At 37.5% G+C, this 19,525-nt stretch overlaps 1 protein-coding gene across 8 annotated transcripts in view; it reads right to left on the reverse strand.

Moving 5' to 3' along the window:
- Positions 1 to 19,525, reverse strand: part of PTPRM (protein tyrosine phosphatase receptor type M) — a 440,735-nt gene that overhangs the window by 32,923 nt on the left and 388,287 nt on the right. For all 8 annotated transcript variants that reach the window (XM_041399233.1, XM_041399232.1, XM_041399230.1 and 5 more), the window contains 2 exons: positions 18,622 to 18,658; positions 997 to 1,094 (listed from right to left, as the gene is read on the reverse strand). In XM_041399233.1, coding sequence (XP_041255167.1) covers positions 997 to 1,094; positions 18,622 to 18,658 — 135 coding nt within the window. The remainder of the gene's footprint in view (positions 1 to 996; positions 1,095 to 18,621; positions 18,659 to 19,525) is intronic.

The following is a 19,525-nucleotide window of genomic DNA, read 5'->3' on the forward strand; positions in this document are numbered from 1 at the left end:
TCTCCTAATGCAAATGCCACAGGGCAGAGGGGGTATCACACACTCCACCAGTGTGAAATTAAAAACATCTCTTAAAACTGTGCTGCTCATTCCAAGATGCGTGCACTTGACTTCTTATTTCAACACTTCACAATAATTTACAATAATTGCCATAGTTCCCATAAAAGCAGTGGGATTTCTTTTCATATCAAATGAAAGCTATATGCCAAATTCCTAAGCAAATTTTCTTGAAAAAAACATCCCAGATGAGAACTAAGACAGCAGTGCACAGACAAAGCAGTAAATGAAAAGACTCACTCATTGACATTTGTGTGAAACACAGAAAAAGATTCCATTCAATACTTGTTGAAAACAAAATTAGCCATAACTACTAGAGTAGGAGGCCTACTTTAGAAGTTACCGAGCAAAGAAAGAGCATAACACAGTATCAGTGAGGTAACTCAAGCTTTCCTTTACTATCCAGCTCCCCAACATGACCTCCTCATCAACAAACAGTGCACAAATGTGTAAAACTAATTTTTTCTGTTTTAGTCCAGAAGGCTTTCAGGAAGGAAAATCCAAACAAGCCACACCAAACAATTTCATAGTTTAGCTACTTTTCTCAGACATCTGTTTCAGAATGACACCCCCTTAGTCTTAAAAAAATGAAGAGATGATTCTATACCTTGTTCTGCAACAAATGTACTGACTTTCTTAAGAGAAATGGCATATCTGAGATATGTACAACCATATGACACCTCCCCTCTCTGTCAGTCTTTGCAGATTCTGCTGTACAGAATACAGCTTTATCAGTTACTTTTCATGGAGCTAATGGTAACAAAGCCAAGCATCCAAGGCATGTTTAACAATAATTGATAATGAACCTCTCAGCACAGGCAGTCATACATATTTTATGTGCTACACTTAGTATGTAAGAACCTTGTTGGTCTGTTATTTAATTTTGAAAAGCAAACACCTTGGATGCCTTTAATCTTTTTAAGTAAAAAAACCACTTACCCTTCCCACTTCTACGAGATTAGTAACCATGATTATGCTGGCTGTGTTTTCATGCCATACCATCCTCCAGAAGTCATATATTGTCTCCTGCATTGGTCCTGAAACAATAAATCAAATGAAAGGTTACTATCTGAAAGTCTCATGATTGGAAGCTTGTCTCTGGGGGACTTTGTGAAACCGTGACTGTACACATATATTTGTATCACTATCATCATATTTTTCATTTAGGGTCGGTCAATTTCTTTTCTGTCATCCTACCTATTTGCATTTAAGCATTTTTCTCCTGAAATAGTGCTCTGAAAGAAAGTTAGTCCTCCACCACTTAGGTATTTATCTCCATAATACCCAGAAGTGGAATTATAAAAAATGGATAACATCACTCTTTCTTTCAGCAATTGGATGATAACCTAGGGAAGGTGTATTTGGAATGAAATGAGTCTCAATGGAGTATGTGGCCTTTCCTGGTTTCTAATATTTTTCTTAGTGTTCACTATTTATCAAATTAGCCCAGCTCCTAAACTGTAGTTCCTGAAGTGAGACAGAAATTATAGTTTTTTTTCTGCAGTGTATCACTTTGCAAAACAGTGGGGAAAGTGGCAAAGAAACCTGATGTACCACGGCAGCAGATCCTCTGCAGTGCTTTCCCCAACCCATGTGCTTCTGTTCATGAACATACAGGGCTTCCTCCAGCATCATGATGAAGCTGGGTACCAGCTCACAGGAAATGCTACAGAAATGCAAAATGTTGAGAAAAAAACCACATCTCTTTGTGTGCACCTGGTCCTGTCTGTTTGTAGCCTACACATCTTACCCGTGGTGCTCAGTGTGCCACCCCAATTTTAAACCAGTGCTTTAAAATCACTGAGCCAGTAAGAGTAAACAATATAAACTATAAGCTTAACATCCGTACTGAATCCATTACCGAACTGTCACATTGCAGTAAACAATTAGGGGCTTATTTAGAGGAATGACTTAAATCTAAGCTAATTGGAGAACAAATGGATAATGTATTGCCCTAATGTTCCTTTAGCAAAGAAGCCAACACTCTTCAAGCATTACCAAACCATACATTAAGAGATTTTGGCAGTCTGGCATCCATGTTGTGTACTTTGATCTCCCTTTGAAAATAAAACATCCACTCCGAAATTGAGCATTTAGCGGAAAACGTAGTAATATATTATTACTATATTGTCACAGCAGAGGGCTTGGGCCAGATGGTATTTAAAGATTCCTTCCATCCCAAACCATTCTGTGACTTTGTGACTCTCTGATATTATAGGCAAGCCAAAACCAACTCACTAGGCAAGTAACATTACAGTTATGACATAACTTTAATTTAAGAAAAAGGTAATAGACTAAAACTCTTGAATTTTTAAAAAAACTATTTCTTTATAGCAATTCCAAATTACAGTTTTTCCACCCATAATTTGCACAAATAATTTAAAGAAGCTATGTATTTTCCCCCTTATTTTATCTGTCTTTAAAAATGATGCATACATCATGAGTTTCGTAGGTCTCCTTATAGTTTTCGTTTCCTTATAAATTTCCTTGAATTGCTTTCATTGTTCATGTAACAGGAGCAAAAGCCATTTAAAACAACAGGAAACTATGACTATTAGAACACAAAAAATGTCAGAAGGTCTTAAGAGTAGAATTAACAGCAGAATCTCAAGCTACAGTTTCTGAAATTACTAAATTCAAGCTAATGTTATAGCTGCAAAACCGAACACTTTTCTTTCTTCTTTAAATTAACAGCACAGAACAAGTGAATCTTTTGTGAGATTTCATTCTGAACTTCAACAATAGTTTAATCGCTCTCCATCATATGGAAATTTACAGCAAGCATTTTACTTCTACCTAAGCATCCTGGATATGTGATACAGTCATGGTCCAATGCAATTTTGAATATCACAATATATTGTGGTGAAAGTTTAGCTTGCTTGTGTTTTAATATTTTAGGATTCAATGTAGCTTTCTTTCACAATTAAAGTCACAACAGAACTGGAGAGGTTTTGTGCCAGCCTCTCCTACTGATTATAAGGAATCAGAGTATTCCACTCACTCTAGGAAAATACTGTCTCTGTATAGCTTCTTCCTTCCTCTCAAATCTGAAACAAATACTCAGCTCAATTACTGTTGCTATTGTCTTTTAAGGAGCATAGCTAAAAGCAGGCTAGGGAAAGATGGTTTTCCACAGAGTAGTGTCCCGGAAAAAGCCTTCAAGTTCACAACACATTATTAACATTATGCTTGATCAAGGACAAAAAAAATAACATTATTGCTTCAAGAATCCTGGTTTAATGGAGAAAATCTAGATGGCTCCTCTGCATTCTGTCTTCATAGGACTGTGTGATGTTTCAATAAATTTATTCTGAGCATATTTTTGGTAATGCTGCAGGAAAAGTAAAGGTCTACACATCTACACAGGTCTCAGCCCCTTGAAGAAGCCAGAATCTTTGAGACTCTGTGGGGCAATGTAGCAAGTTTCTTTATACATTAATTCAGTTTTCTTTCCCACAGATTCACTGGAGATACAAGACAGCTGGGCCCTACATTGTAACACTCATTTCTTTTTGACAGCTCTGGGATAACCTGCAACAATTTAATCTTGATTTCTTTTTTCCCTACATATGGCATAATTCGTGCTGTGATTTAAAGATTCCTACATTTCAAATCCAGAAATCACAAATTACAACTGGGAAGAGATCCTAAACACTAATTTATTCCCGTAGATTTTGAATTTGTCATTCTCCATAAAGAAAAAAAGACAATAAATTAGAAGAAAAAGAAATCTTTAGGAAAAGTAATGGTTTTTTGCAGGCCAGAGAAAGAGCTGAGTTATAACAAGTTTTTCAAGCTTGATTCTAAGTGTACTTCTAGAAGAAATTCCCTATTCTGCAGTGCAGAGTATGCTCCTGTCAATCTTACTGCCCAAATAAGACAACCATAATTAAAAGTGCTTGACAGGACTTCCTGCTCTCCCTTCATATTCTCACATTATTTTCTTGCTTTTTGGGTCCAACTCTTACCTGCAGCCTCTAAACTTCTTTCACATTCAGGACATGGGAAAAAAAAAACAAACTACCCCAAAACCTACTTTAAAATCTCAGAAAGTAATTCTTCTACATCCCATTTTTCTTTTCTTCTTGACATTTAAAAAAATATCTTCTGACATATTAATAAATTATTTATTGTCTCCAGCAAGAATTGAAAAGCATTAGAGGCTAGGTGGGGGTTGTGGGATTTATTGTCCTGAAGAACTAAACAATTTGATTCCAGAGACTTGTGGTAGGAGGAGAAAGAGTCTATAATTGTTCTAAGCATCAGCTTAACAGCTGTGTGCACAATAGGCAGAAAGGTTATTCTCAGCAGTCTCCTCCTTGCAGGAGGAGAAGGTCTGAAGAGAAGGTACTGTGCTACTCAACAGAAAGCCTGTGGCACACCCCGTTAGCTCCACAATACAGTACTTGCTATCAAAGATCTCTGCTGTGAAAAAAAAGGTCACCAACATACTGCAACCAGAAGATGGAAAGCAAAGGAAGATAAGAACAAGAAATCAACCATCCAAACCCCTAGCTAATTAAATGCATTATTGAAAAAACTCAACAGAAACGACTGGTTGTGTATACTACAACCATTGTTTCTATTACCAGCAGTAGCTGCTCTGGGAACAAAAACATATTAGGAAATGGAACATCACACAGCTTTTATGAATGGCTTAGACTCTTTAATGCTGCATTGTAACCAGAGTTTTCTAGTTCCTCTATTTCTCCTTCCTATTGTGAAAACCACTTCTAAAAACTGGTATTGTTACTGGGGTATGAGATCAATTTGAATGTGATGAACTAGCCCAGAATATAGGAAAAAGTGTTCAGGTGTACGGAATAAAGCAAGCACACGAAGAAACAAGTAAAGCCTGAATCCTGAAGCATACATACCACTTACTCACACATGACGTTTAAATCTGTGGGTCATTTTTCAATTTCTAGAAAAGCAAGCAGCTTAGACAAGGAACAAATAGCTTCTAAAATATTTTTCTAGCACAGAATGCCAAATCCACAAGCTAAAATTTGGTCCATCTGAGACCAAGTTCAGTGATAGATATTAAAGCTAGAAATGTGCAGAAAATGAGCAGATACCCTTAAGCTCCAAAGGCTCCCCAGGGACAGTGCATGGGTGTTGGGAACCATAAATACGTGCTAATAGAGGCAGGGGACTGACAAGATGCAAGACTTATTACCTGCAGCAGTTAAATTCCATCTTGAAAAGAGAGCAGAAATACCCCTTACAGTGAGTAGCCACAACCACACTGCATGAGGAGGTGATTATAAAATGGTCCCTTCACCTCCTGGTTACCGCGGTTTCTGGTAGAAATGCCTTCACTTTTTACTGAAGGAACACCTGCTGCTCGCTGCTGTGACTGCCTACAGCTGGACTGCTGAAAGACACTTAGCTAATATACCTGCTTAGAGGGAGCTGAATTTTAGCCCTCATTCTTTTACTATGTATGTTCCCTTCAAAAAGAACTGGAGATACGAGTGTTTTCCTATTAAGAGATATGGCTGCACGGCAACAACAGTAACAACAAAAGCCCAGAAGCAATGATTCCCTTTGCAACTACAGTGTCAAAAACCCCAAAGCCATTATTATGTAGCAGAAATTGTCTAAAATACACTCAAAAGCATAAAGCCAGAGGAAAATAAAATATTTGGTAGTAAGGTGCAAGGTAGTAGGTTAAAAATTTCAAGAACTCTGGTTTTCCTAATAAACCTTTTGGGACAGACATAGCTGTTAGTAGGGTAATTTATTTCACAGGAGGAAAAAATTTAAAATTTACACTGCCAGTCCAGAGATCTGATAATCCACAAGAATGTGGATTATTTGCTCTTTTAACCATGTTAGAATTTGGAGGTAAATATGCCTTCAGAAAAAGGTATGTAATAAACTGCAGCTAATTGTCACTTTACACTATAAATGTCACTGACTGCAGGCAAGGGAACATCTCTTGTGAAGGGAATACATTTTTGTCCTACTCAATAAGGCAATTTGCCCAAGATTTTACCAAAAGGAGTTTGCAGGTGCATCATTATGGGACCAAGTTTTCATGACTGTTCAGTTCCGTTAGTCTCCCAGTTACCTCATGGGAAGCTCATCACTGGTCAGCAGCTCTGCAAATCTGGACACCTCCTCAGGTGACCAGGTGTAGGCTAAGGAGTCTTAAGATTGAATTCTACTTTTTCATAAAGTAACCTGCCTTCATCTTTCTATCTAAAATAGTCAACTTACTATAGAGGAAAGGTACAGATCCCAGCTGTGCTGACTTAGCCAACCTGCAAGATAAACTGCTGGTTCAGCATTTTTTATAATTCCATGGCCACACAGCAGTACAGCTGTTGTTGAATCATCTTCACCTTCCCAAATGAGCTGGTTTCTGGAACGGAAGGTAATTTGAAGATTTGCTCAATTGCTGATAGTCTGATTTGTCAGGGGCAGTCTTCACCATGTGCTTGTTGAAAACTTATGGTATAGAATGCGTTGAACTTTCACTCATGCTTCCAAGAGCTCTTAAGGATTTAATGCCTCTGTGAAGTCCAGAACAAAACTCTGCTAAAACTTCAAAAACTCAGGCAAAGATTGTGCAGTCTTTTCTCTCTCAAAACAGGTGTAGACATTTGTTTTCTATTGTAACATATACACTTAACTTTAAAGGTTTACACAAGAGCATTTTCATGGGCACAGTATGTGTGTTCCTTTTACTTTATTACAATAACGTTCCTATTATTATGAACAATTTTGATATCTGAGATACAGCTGAAGTCAAGACATGAGTACATCATATGAGCCCACTGCTCACCACTAGCTTCAAAATGCTTACAGATCAGTCTTCTGTTTTTATGTTTCAAGAAAATAATGATGAAAGAGAATCAGATCACATAACCTGGAAACCTTCTAAATGCTTTAATGAAGTCCTCTGAAGTCTGTTCCAGAAACTAAAAGAGCATTGAGGGTAAAAGGTATGCCAGTGTCATCCACCTGTTCACTTTTACTGAAGTCTCTTCCAGGTCTATCACTGTAAGAATTAGCACATAAAAATGCAACAGACATTTATACTGGCAAAACCTGGCCACTAATGCTTCGGTGTTATTTATTAATTGCTAGTTTCTAGTTGTCATACACATTTTATGCACTAAAGAATCTCAATGAAATAAATAAAACCCCTGCAATGAGCTGAAAAAACCCATGTTTTGCTTTTATCCCTTTATGTCATTTGAATTAATATTTAATTCCAATGTAGAGTGTGATGACATCTGAAAAGCACTTTCTAACTCTAGCCTTACAAGTATTAATTATTACATAATCTTCAACAGGGCTATATAGTAATTATATAGCTATGCTGGATTTCCTGATAAAATCTTCCTTAAAAATGTCTCTTGCCTTGGAAAAAAACATAAATAAACAAAGTTGTGGATGGCTTACCAATGAGGCTGTTTCCGTATTATGTATGTTAGACCAGCAAGGATGCCTGAGGCTATGGCTACTCTCACGTGAGGTATGGAAAATATTCTGCCCCAGTCTTAGACCTTATTTTAACAATGCTTTCATTGCAGGAGATTCAGAGATTGCACAGAGAGAAGCCAACTGCTTGCAGAGGCAGCAATAGCCTCACAGTCAGCTGAAAAAGACACCAGCTTGTAAGCAAAAATTCTACTAGAATTTAATTCAAAAGCAAATAATTTTTTTTTTTTCTCCTAACACTAGTTTTAACCTAGGCTTCAGAACATACCAAGAATATCAGCTATATCTGAGTTGCAGCCAGTCTGCCATTTCTTTTTTTGGCCTTTTGCAATGACACCACCTTATAATGCTTACCCCCCAAAAACCATTATGCAGCAACAGTGTTCAACAGTAAGCCACCTCAGCTGTACTCAAATGGGTTAATCAGGACTGAGATACAAATTTAAAATGTGCTTTTCATTATTTCCTTATTTAGATGGATTGTCAATAAGAAACAGATCTGACTGAATCCTGTTAGCTTGGCATTTATGGAAAATGCTTCTTATATAGCAAGCTGAAATGCTTTGTTGGGACAAATCCTGCCTAGTGCAGCTACTGGCAACGTAGAGGCTTTCTACTGTATCCTTTGCTCTGGAAAAACACAGCTTTCTCTCATTACCAGCCAAGGGACAGCACAGTGAATAGTAATTGGCTGATTTTCAAGCACAAACTGAATCCTACCTGCTCTGAGCTAGCCAGTCAGCCAGCCCTGCTGCCTGCACACTGCTATATGCGAAAATTGGCTTTCAGAAAATGAAATGTTCAAAGTGCTTTCAAGTCCCATTAGCTTTCAACAAGGCTTAGATTACTAAGTGACTGTGGAGCATGTGGAAATTTTATGTATAGCTCCCACGAGACTGACCAGTGCTTTGGCTGGCTTTCCATACCACCTACTCCTGTATTTAAGGAGTCAGCACTAGACCTCTTACAGGAAGAATAACAGGAGAAGATTGCCCTGTAAATTCTCCATGTCTTTCCAAAAATAAAAATAAAACAAAAACATTGTATTTATGTATTTACAATGTGCAGTAGTGAGGAGCCAGAGTCCCACTGTTTTATGAAATAATGCAAGTGTTTCACAAGTAGATAAAATAAAAAACCTCTCCATTTTGAATTCCCAGTTTAATATAGAGATACTTAAAAATATAATCCTTTGAGCAATGATAAAACTGATTACTTCAGAGATTTTTTTCCTTTAAAATTGCTCATTTCATAAAACTAGATAATTGGTTTGAAAATGCATATTTTCTAAATATATGTATATTCACATACACACCAGTTGTTGGCTAGAGCTGCATTATTTCTCTTGTTGGCATTTCCTCTGCTCCTATTCTGCAACGATTCTGTGGCTAGTCAGATGGAGGAATGTGGTATTTATTCTCTGGAATATCATATGGCATTTTCTTTACTGATACAGATCTAACTGGGCGGGAACAGTGCCCATCTCAATGCATTATTTTGTCTGCATTATTATTATCTAGAAATCCCAGTCTGGGACTGGAGCTCCATTGCAGCAGAAATGCATTACATATGAAATGCCCATGAATACACAAAAGGTGTGCATGCCCCTCACAGTCATAAGAAGGCAAACACACCTTGAAAGACAACAGAAGCAAGGCAGGGTTTGAACGACCTGAACAGTCTTGGTACAACACACAGCAACCACAACATGACAGCTCCTACCATTCCTGAATCACCTTACCTGTTCCTGCTCCATGTTATTATTTCCACCATTTTCAGAAACAAGTCATTGCTGAACTTATTTTAAAGGCTGCGACCACACTTTATTTGTGCGCTCTTGACAGGTGCTATTTAAGACATTTTTATACCACTACAGCTAATGCTGCCAGCTAAGTTGCCATCTAATAAAGTGTTACACACTTATTGATTGACATTTCTCCACGGTTAGATTTCCAATACTAGCTCAGTTTGTTCTATTTGAACAAAATAAAATGAAAATGTCATATAGTTTTCCAAATAAATAGCACATTTCCACAACACCTTTCAACAACAACTCAGAGAAGTACTGCAGACTGGTAACAGAGGAACTGGCAGCAACAGAAATTGTCCAGATTTAAACAGTTAGCCTGAGATGAGACAAAGCTGAATGCAATAAAAGCAGTGTACATAGTACTACTGTCCATATTTGCACCCTTATGCCACTCAAAAGAGCTGCTTTTTCTGATCATAACTGCAGGAAACTAAAAAACCCCATCAAAACAGTGTAGTTGTAGCTGAATGTTGTTCATCCAGTCTAACTGAAGAATTCCTTCTTTCATATAATTTGCTTGCCCCACAGCAGAGATGTTAAATGGTCTGCTCCTCCCACTAACATTTTCTCAAGACTGCATAAATCCAGCATCTTCCAAATTCTGAATTACATGTAGCATTCCTGGGGTTAGGAATTCCCTAGAGAGGGCTATGTGGGATACCTGAGTAATGCCAGAGCCTTGAATCCTTACCTTGCAGCTTTTAAGACAGCACTGCTAGACAGTGGCTTGCAGAGAGTGTGCTTCAGGTTTTTCTTCTATGAAACAGGAAAGCTTTGAATAATGTAATTGTAACTAGAGGCCTCGATATATTTTCTGGCAGAGGGTACTGGCTACAGAGAAGTAAGTCTCATTCATACATGGACCTTCTTTCACTCTATGTACTACAGATATTTTAATTGCTTAATTATAGTCAAGCATGTGAGAAGAACGATGGGTGACTGGGAACCTGGGGTTCAGGAATGAACACATCAGATGGGACAGCAACGAGAGGTGTTGGCTCTCTGCCTGAGGTCACAGCTCTGACTGAAGGGTTATTCCAGGAGGCTTGAGACCGTGGTTCAGACCTGAACTGTCTTTGTGAGAGCAGTCCAACAGAAAGTTTCAGTTGCTGATTCAGTGTTTTCCACCAAGAAGGCTGTTTATGTTTCTAATTTGTGCATTCTTCTTAATAAGCATGATTTGCATCATGGAAATATGAATACCTATTAATTACTCATTCTAAATAGCTCATCTGAGCTTGGAAAGACTAACACATACAGATTTTTTTTTTTTTTTTTGCAAAAAACATGCTGCATCTAACATTTCCAAAACAAAAATCTTAAGTAATTGACTTGTTGGACTGGGCTCTTCACATCAACTTGTAATGCAGAATCAATTTTGATCATGGATGAGAAGTTTAAGATCATTTTATCCCCTTCAGTAGAAGGTTCCTTAGGGAATGGACAAAAGAACCTAATTAGTCTTTTGCATTTCTACTTTCTATTTCCATGTTGAGTCAATCATAAGCATCAGATTGTAATAAAATCATCACTATTCTCTAGCTCAAAAATATGAGTTCATTTTGGCTACTTGTTTCTTTTATTTTTCCCCAAGGACCTTATTGTGAAGGAATGTTGCTCAAGCTTGTGAGTAAGATATTCAGATGCTGTATTTTTTAATCTTGTACTGGGAGTTTAAGTGCATTAACACGAACACTTTACCTAGATGAAAAAACAAGATAATTTAGTCCACATTAAAGCATAAGTAAAAATGCTTTGAAAAAACTTCTGCCATAGCTTATTGTCCTGATAAGTATCTCATGAGTGAGATGTATCACTCACAATGTATTTTTATATTTAAGGGTAGAGAACATTGGTACATTCATGGGAGACTGCAGTATTTGATGAACACTGTAACAAGGAATACCATTCTAACATGCCAAGTGTATTTGTGCTCAGTGTAGACAATACATGAATATGCTTGCAACAGAGTGAGATTTAGAACAGTAGAGGGAATCTCCACAGTCTACATCTGAATATGCAACTGCATGGAAGAATACAGATGGACAGGGAAAGAAATTAATCTAATAAGCCTGCATATTTTTTTTTTTTGTTTTCAAAGGCAGTGCTTCAAAATCACCTGCACTGTCTGTGCATAGGTGGCCATATCAATATAGAGATTGCAGCTGCCACCAAAGGATATATATGAGAGAAAAGACGACAGACTTCAAAGATTTGGATATGGTTACAAGACAAAAACCCAAATCAAAACAAAAACAACCAACCAAAAACCACAGAAACACACAAAAACCCCCCAACTCCCCAAAAAACTCCAAAGCACCCAAAACCACCAAAAAACCAAAATAACCCAACCCCAGTTTATTTGCTTCTTGATACATTTGTTTCTGAAATACATTTTGTTTTGTAAATTTGCTACACTACTTTTTTTTTTTTAAATCTAGGAGATGAGAAGACCAAAAGCCTTCTTCTTCCAGACTGCTGAAGACCATCTGGTGAATAAACTTCACTGAACTAGGTGATTTTTCTGACAAACTGCATTTCTTGGCCTGTCTTCTGCTTTAGCACTAGGCTTCACTGATTAACAGGTGTGCTAACAGGACTCTGTCTAGCACCTCTGGGTGCTAGGTACCCTCCCCACCAAGCCAAATTTAAGACTGATTTTTTGTCAGAGATGGAAAACCTCTCATCACGCATCAGCTTTTCATAATTTGCCTTTCTCTGAAATACAGACATGCAGTTGAATTTGTACAGCTCATGCTGTATACATCTTCCTTGAGCAAAAAATGGATTCTAGTGCATAATATAGGCAATTAGTAGTCAGAGCAACACTAATAGAGGGTCGCCTTTATAATGTTCTTTTCTGAAAGTATTTGGTTCACAAGGACAGTATGCTCAGCTCTTGAGTTTCAGAAAGATGACAATTTCCCTGTCTGCAGAATTTATTTTAAGTTACATATTTTTGAAGAGGACAAATATACAACTTTTCACACAATCTTCTATTTTCTACATTACAACGAGTAAACATTTTCCTTTTGCCTTATTTGCCCCTAATTATTTACTGAAGACTCTCATTTCTCTTACTTCTTTATTCTGATATGCAAAGATCTGTTGTAATTTTTCTGATCTGATTTTCACAACACAGAAATCAAACCAAGATCTTGTCTTTGAGACAGAGATCTATATATGCTCTGAAGTCCTTTATGTCTGATTTACTGCCGCTCAGTCTGTGTGGGGAAGAGGATAGCAAGAATTGTTTTTTCTTCCTCTGTGGCTTTTACAATGGACTACAGAAAAATCATAATTTTCTCAAACTTGTTTCACAAGCCACATTCACAAGCAAGTGAAAGAACAGCCTGCATGGGATTACGGAATTTATATTGGCAAATAAATACTAAATAACTATTGATATAAAACAAAAGCTTGTTTGTACTTTCAGAGAACTTCCAAAGCTGTATGAAAGGTGGGCATGTATTACATCCAAAATGTAGACACACGTGAAAAATGCAAGTGCCTTCACCTAGCAATGAACCTATCAGCAGTTTTCTAACACTGCTCCTATTTCACTTGGTCTGTACACAAAGATCCAGGGAAATGAAACACTGCAACAAAGCCTAAGTCAACTTTGTATCAGAAAACCATGCTAGCTCTGCATTTACAGCCTTCCACCTGAATGGGGTGTCTCATTAGGGAATGAGACACAAAAAAAACTACCCACTACCCCGCAGCTGATTATGACAAAGACAGAAAAATACAGAAATCATGAAAATGGTGAAAGACAGCTGTTCTGGCAGTTATCACTAAATCCTCATATTACAAATGAAGAGGCAAAGAGAAACTCTGGTATTCTCATGTACCATAAAGTGGTAACTTGTAAAAAGCATTGACTTTTATGGTTACCAAGATTTTAGTACACTACACATTTTTTCTTTTTGTCCTCAACACCAGTAAGAGTAGAAATTTTTAACAGATACTCAAACGTAACAGTAGTCATGAGTCTGGTGGGTAATGGTAGCAAGTGAATTAAGTTGAATTTACCATATGGCTTCACAATATAACCTGTAGATGTCACTTTCACATATAAAGGGTCTGTTCCTTCTGTATGTGTTTAGGTAGGGGTGAAAAGCAACTTCTTTTTCATTTGTCACCACTACTGCAAAACAGGTGAACTTGGTTCTATAAAGCCTCACCTTTCCAAAGGGGGGCTGAGAATGGGCTCATATCTCTGACTGAAGACAGATGGCTTCAACCACCTTTTGAATGTTTTGAAGATTAAGAAGTAAAGAACAGCAGCCAACCAGTTGAATCTTGAAGATTAATACAGGCACATAGAATTCAATCACTTAGTATATATATCAGGAAAACAGCCTGGCTGTTTTCAGGCCACATCCTGCAAAAAAATAACAGCATCTATGAAACTGAAAAATTGTGGACAACTATTTTGCCTTGCTGTTATTTAATTCTCCCTGAAGTAATTTCACATGTTATTATTCATCTGAAGGCTAAAAACATAGAAGAAAAAGTTTCTTTGTGAAGAGAAGTGTGGAACTTCCACACTGCTGTAGTTGTGACAACTTTTTGCAACATAAAAACAAAAAACATGCCAAGGAAGTTAAGAGTATTGTTATTTAATGCACTATTTCTGCTTCAGATGCCTAAAAGAGAAGTTTCAGTTTGAAAGAAAATGTGTTTTTGTTTCTGAAAACCCTTATTAAAATGTTCACACAGCACACAGAATTGTGCGTGGAAGAAAGACATGTATTTTGCAGAAAAGAGAAGGAATATGAAAGGGGTTATTAGAGAGGCAACATTGTGCTGTTGGTAGTGAAGACTGTAAACATTTTCCTTGTAAATATTTATTTTCAAAAGTTTCTAACTTATACCTAAAATGTCCTCCTGACTGAAACTTGGCTTGATGTCTGTCTCCATAATAAGCAATACAGAAAGCAATTTTGCATCTGCTTTACAACTGGATACAGAGGAAAAAAAGAGGCTGAAAGGCTACACTGAGACACTGTATCTAAAATGGCTTTATTTTCAAGAGTAACTTTTTACAGTCATTAAGATATGCTCTGAAGTATTTCCACAAAACATCCCAGATCCAGCTGCAGCAAGCAGAGACAATCTGAACTGTGGGGAGCGTTCAGAAGTCTGAGATGCACACAAGAACATACTTTATATATAAAGACATGCAGCCTGTATGTGAGATATCTGCTGTTTCACACGACTGACCTGCTTGAAAACCTGCCCTGGTGGAAATGGCCATGAGTGACGCTGTAGAACTGTGCTAACATCCATTTGTCACTCATCATTTACAGCTGCTGGTGCTGTGGAGGAGGAAGCATCCAAAATCCTTGACAGAGACTCACTAAAAGAAGCTACAACATAGTGCAGTAAACTACCTGAGCTTCAGGAGACACAGAACAAATAAGTACAAACCCAATTATTTTTTTCCTGCTCAGTAATCAAGGTCAGACATGCTAGATCAGAAGTCATACAATAGTCAGAACATCCAGCACTGTGTGTGAGAATAAGCACTGTACAGATATTCAACCTAATGCTCTCACGGAAGGACCAGGTTAAAATTCATTGATTACCTATCTCCTGCAAAAAAATAACTCTTAGCTGCCAGTAAATTGAACAGATCATACAAGAGCTCGATATTCTCCTATAAAAAGAAGAATTATATCTATGGGAACAAGGGATATAGAAAGCAAAATAATGAGTTTTAAATTGCACCAGCCTGCTGGTTCTGCATGACCCAATATGCTGGCTTTTGACGAGGGATTCTTTTTAATCATGGTGACTCAGGTGCAGATCCCATCTGTTGATGCCAATTACAGCATATCACCAAAAGTCTTTATTAGCTGTAAATTCAGTCTACCACTCACATTATACTTATCACATAAAAGAAAATTGATATTAATTTAGTAATTGAAATTGCACACTCTGAATGTATTACTCTTAAAAGCTGAAGTAAAATAATTTTTGATATTTAGTTGAGAAAGCTTCCATTAAGAAATTATTTTAAAAAATGTTTCCTCCCTTAATTCAAGGTAGCAGCAGGATGCTATGAATGCCAAGGTGGAAAGCTACCAGTCTGCACGTCAGACTCTGGTTAGTATGGAAGACAGTAACACTTCAATAAACAGGTGATTAGGCAACTCCCAGCTCTGTTAAAAGCAGATTGGTAGTCTATTACAAACTGATTAAATTTGCCACTTCTTCACTTCAAACAATTATATTCGCTCATTAACACTTGATATGTTGAATGCAGCTTAAGAACATAGGAAAATTAAATATCAATCATTCTAACTCCTCAGAGATTTAAAACTGACTCACATAATGATATTTTCCTTCAAAGAACAATAGGCTTGTGCACCTGCGAAAGCTGCTGTGGAGGAGAAAAGGGAGGATGAGAAAAGTTATTTAAAGATTGATGAAAAGTAGATATCAAGGGAATTAAACATGCAGCTTAACTGTTGTGCTGCGCTGATGTGTTCTTACATACCTGATGACAGTGTGTTATAAAACAGCATGAACATCGCTGGCCACAGTGCAAGCTGTGGCACACGACATGCTTGTTACTAAGGCTGACCTAGAATAGAATCATGAAGTATCCTGGGCCCTACAAGGATCATCAAGTCCAACTCCTGGTCGTGCATACATCAGCCCAAGAATCCCACCATGTGCCTGAGAGCGTTGCCAAAATGCTCCCTGAACTCCGACAAGCTTGGTGCTGTGACCATTTCCCTGGAACACATGGAGGCATAGTCTGACGTGTGAAAGAAATGGGTTTCTTTCATAGTTAATGTTCAGTCCTAAAGGGCTTCTGGAGATTATTCCCAGTTACTTTATCACCTTCGCAAAACACAGAGACTGCATCTTATTGGAAGTGTGCTTTGTCAGGAAGCTGGGATACTGGAGGGTGACACTAACTAGTCTTTAAACAACTGCATCTGTCAGAGAACCATGAAGAGCAGAAGAGTATTTTTAACCCTATTGTGATGATGGGAAAGCTGAGACAGAGGAGGGAAAATAAACTTTCTCATGATTCTTCATCAGGCCACAGACAGAACCAGACAGAACACACAAACTTATGAGACCAGTGTTCTTCATTCCTACGAACTAGAAGTACAAACCCACTTTCTAACTGACCTTAAAAGTAAGATGTTAAAGATGTAAACCACAAAAAACATCACAGCCAGATAATTCTGAGCTTGCTATAAATTGCATGCTTATTTTAAAATTAATATTACATTCTTCACAGAATCTGTTTCTTACTCATTACACCACGGGAGGAAGGGGTTAGGCTTCCCCATGTGCATTTATCTGCACCTACACAGAAGACACTGATGTTACCCACCCCCAAAATTGACAGCTGTAACAGTCATATATCCTTTGCATCTTGGAAGAACATTAGTTTCTACTCCTCTTATTCTCTTTCTTGACTAGGTACTTCTTGACACCATATCATGAAAAAACATGGCAAAGAAACTGTTGGACTTGCTGGTGGATCTGGTAAACAGACTTCAGCACATTATTCATATATAATTACATACTTGGTTTAAAGACCTGAAAGTACAAAACTTCAAGCTTGGCATTTGCTATTCAAGTATTATGATGATTGTGATAAAAATGATGATAAATTACAAAAAACACTGTGATAAAACAGTATTTAAACTTTAGGTGGGGACCTATGAGAAAGAAGATCTTCCTGTCTGGGAGATCGCCATATCTGGGAGATCTTCTGGTTAACTTCCTGATGAAAACTTATTGCAAACTATAAGCTAAAGGCAAACTGTTTATCTTTTTATTTTAGGTTTCAATTAAAAGTGAAGAACAATGACATCGTTAGGTAAATGTTAAATGGAACAAACCATTTCGTCCTTGAAGAGGAGGGTGTAAAAGTCCAAAATGAATAAATCAAATTGCTGCATTTTTGTTCCTGTCTTCCTATCTGGCTAAAACCATGACAGTGGCTTGTCTGTAGAGTCTGTGGACTAAGGAACATGGTGGGTGGGCAGCAGAAGGGGAAGATGAAGAACACTTACATGGCTCATATTCTAAGATCACAAATTCTGAACGTATAAAACTCTGGTCAAGAAGTGTAATGCTGACACTAGTGAAGTGGTTCTGGAAATAACATCTGTGCCCTGCCCCACTGTCATCTGACTTGAAGTAATACCACATTTGAGACTGTGGAGAGCTGATGTACAGCAAGGTATAGATACAAAACCTCCCACTGGTTTAAGTGGGGACTAGAGGAAGCAGACTCTGGGAAACTTAAGCAACAACTTAAATCACAGCAAGATGCTTTATTTGACATGGTCAACATTTTATTTGCTTTAATAAAAAACCATTAAAAAGTATGTGAGCTCTAAATCCAACACACGTTAAGATCATTTTGAGCATATTATACTCAGTACTCCAGCTGGGTCCCTTACAAGGTTGAAATAATATCTGTGGGTGGACCTCAGCTTTCTCAGATCCATGAACAGATACAGGAAGCTCTGTCACAGACTACCTATTACAAAAAAGATTCCCTCCAATCAGTGGAGGAGCAATCAAATTTTCACACACGCTATTGAAGCACAGGCAGGAGATTGGCATATTGTTCAATATTATGACTAAGTAGTCACAGAAGACTCATTCTTCCCATTTGTTCCAGCTCTGAACTTGACCAAAAAAAATAAATAAGAACTGCATCAGAATGCAAAAATGATGTCTTTGAAGACAAGTACAAATTGAAAATTAATTTGTGTGTTGATAGAAGAATAGACTCTTTTTTCTCAAGCAAGCTTTTAAATGACGGCCTGTAAAAGTGTCTCTGTAGAACCCTGTGATGAATCCTCCTGCCAGTGTCTAGATGTCCTTTGCTCATCTACCAAAAGTTGCTAGCTGAAGAGTTTTGTATTTTAAGGACCTGGAGCCCAGTTGTCATTGAACAGTTAAGAGAACACACATTTTCCTGACACTGTTGTCTCTCTGAAGAGGTACAAAACATTTCTACCATGACTCATTTCTTTTTTCATGAGTAACGTAATGCTGAGTAACTTCTTTGAAAAAGGATGTATTTAGCTTTTTTTACTCAAAACCTGTTTTAACACAAAGGTAAAGGACTGCTCACCTGAAATACCTGAAAATTCGGTAATAATTCAGTTTCCTCACTTCTACCTAAGTGATTGAGCCAACTCTACCCTGGGTATTGACTGTGGCAAGAATTCATGTTAGAGAGAATGAACTGCAATCCAAGTACCAAAACCTCTTAGCCTCACATAAGGAAAGGGTGATAAACTTACCTTGTGTAGCAATGTAGTGATTTGGTCTATGATAACCCTAGAATAAATTGAAAGGAAAAAAAAATTATCAGCAATTTGCACCTTGGCTATGTTCCTATGAGTGGAACTTCATTGAGGATAGTATTCAGTAAATGTCACAACAGTAGAAATAATGTATTAGATGCAAAAGGTCTTTTCAGCTGGGGAAGGGCAAGTGAGAAGGGAAACAAAAGCAAATGTGTTTTCTGCAAAATACTTAAGTTGCAGCCTTGTACATTAGGGGCCAGAAGTAATATGTTCTTTCAGTCCCTTGTTGGCTCTGCTGAAAATGAACAGTATGAAATCCTCTCTAGCCCTTGCAGTTAATGGCATCAGGTGCTCACAGAGTCTGAGATATTCCTTCACCTATTGCTGTTGACTGCAAAGCCTATCCCTTTTTTAACAGTTAAAAAATGTCATATTAAAATTCAGCCTGGGGAAGGCAGGAGAGTATGGTGTTCACTCTGACCATGGTGGTTTGTTTTATGTTTTATTTCCCAACAGTAAAAAGGACGATAAGTTCTTTGATTAAATCATTTGGTATGAACATACTTTTTCAAGAAGAACATAATACAACTCTGATGACAAGAGCAGCTTAATCACAAGTTGGCCAAGCAATAAAGACCAATACTCTATGCATTCTTTGCAACATGGAAAAGGTTGCCAAAATTTAATGATAGCATTTTTATAGAATTTGAATTTCTGATGTGATGGGAGTGTCACCATATGTTTAGATCACGTACCAGTATGCTGATCAATCCAGCTGTAGGAGTGTTAATATTTGAATAATGGTTATGATGCATTGTCAGTTATCAGCAGGAAGAATTTAAGGCTGTAGCATGCATGCCATTGCAATTTCTTTGTGAAAGAGCAAGGGGAAATGCAG

Source organism: Onychostruthus taczanowskii, unplaced genomic scaffold, assembly GCF_017590055.1.
Source record: "Onychostruthus taczanowskii isolate IOZ18803 unplaced genomic scaffold, ASM1759005v1 scaffold16, whole genome shotgun sequence".
In the NCBI taxonomy this organism is placed as follows: domain Eukaryota; kingdom Metazoa; phylum Chordata; class Aves; order Passeriformes; family Passeridae; genus Onychostruthus; species Onychostruthus taczanowskii.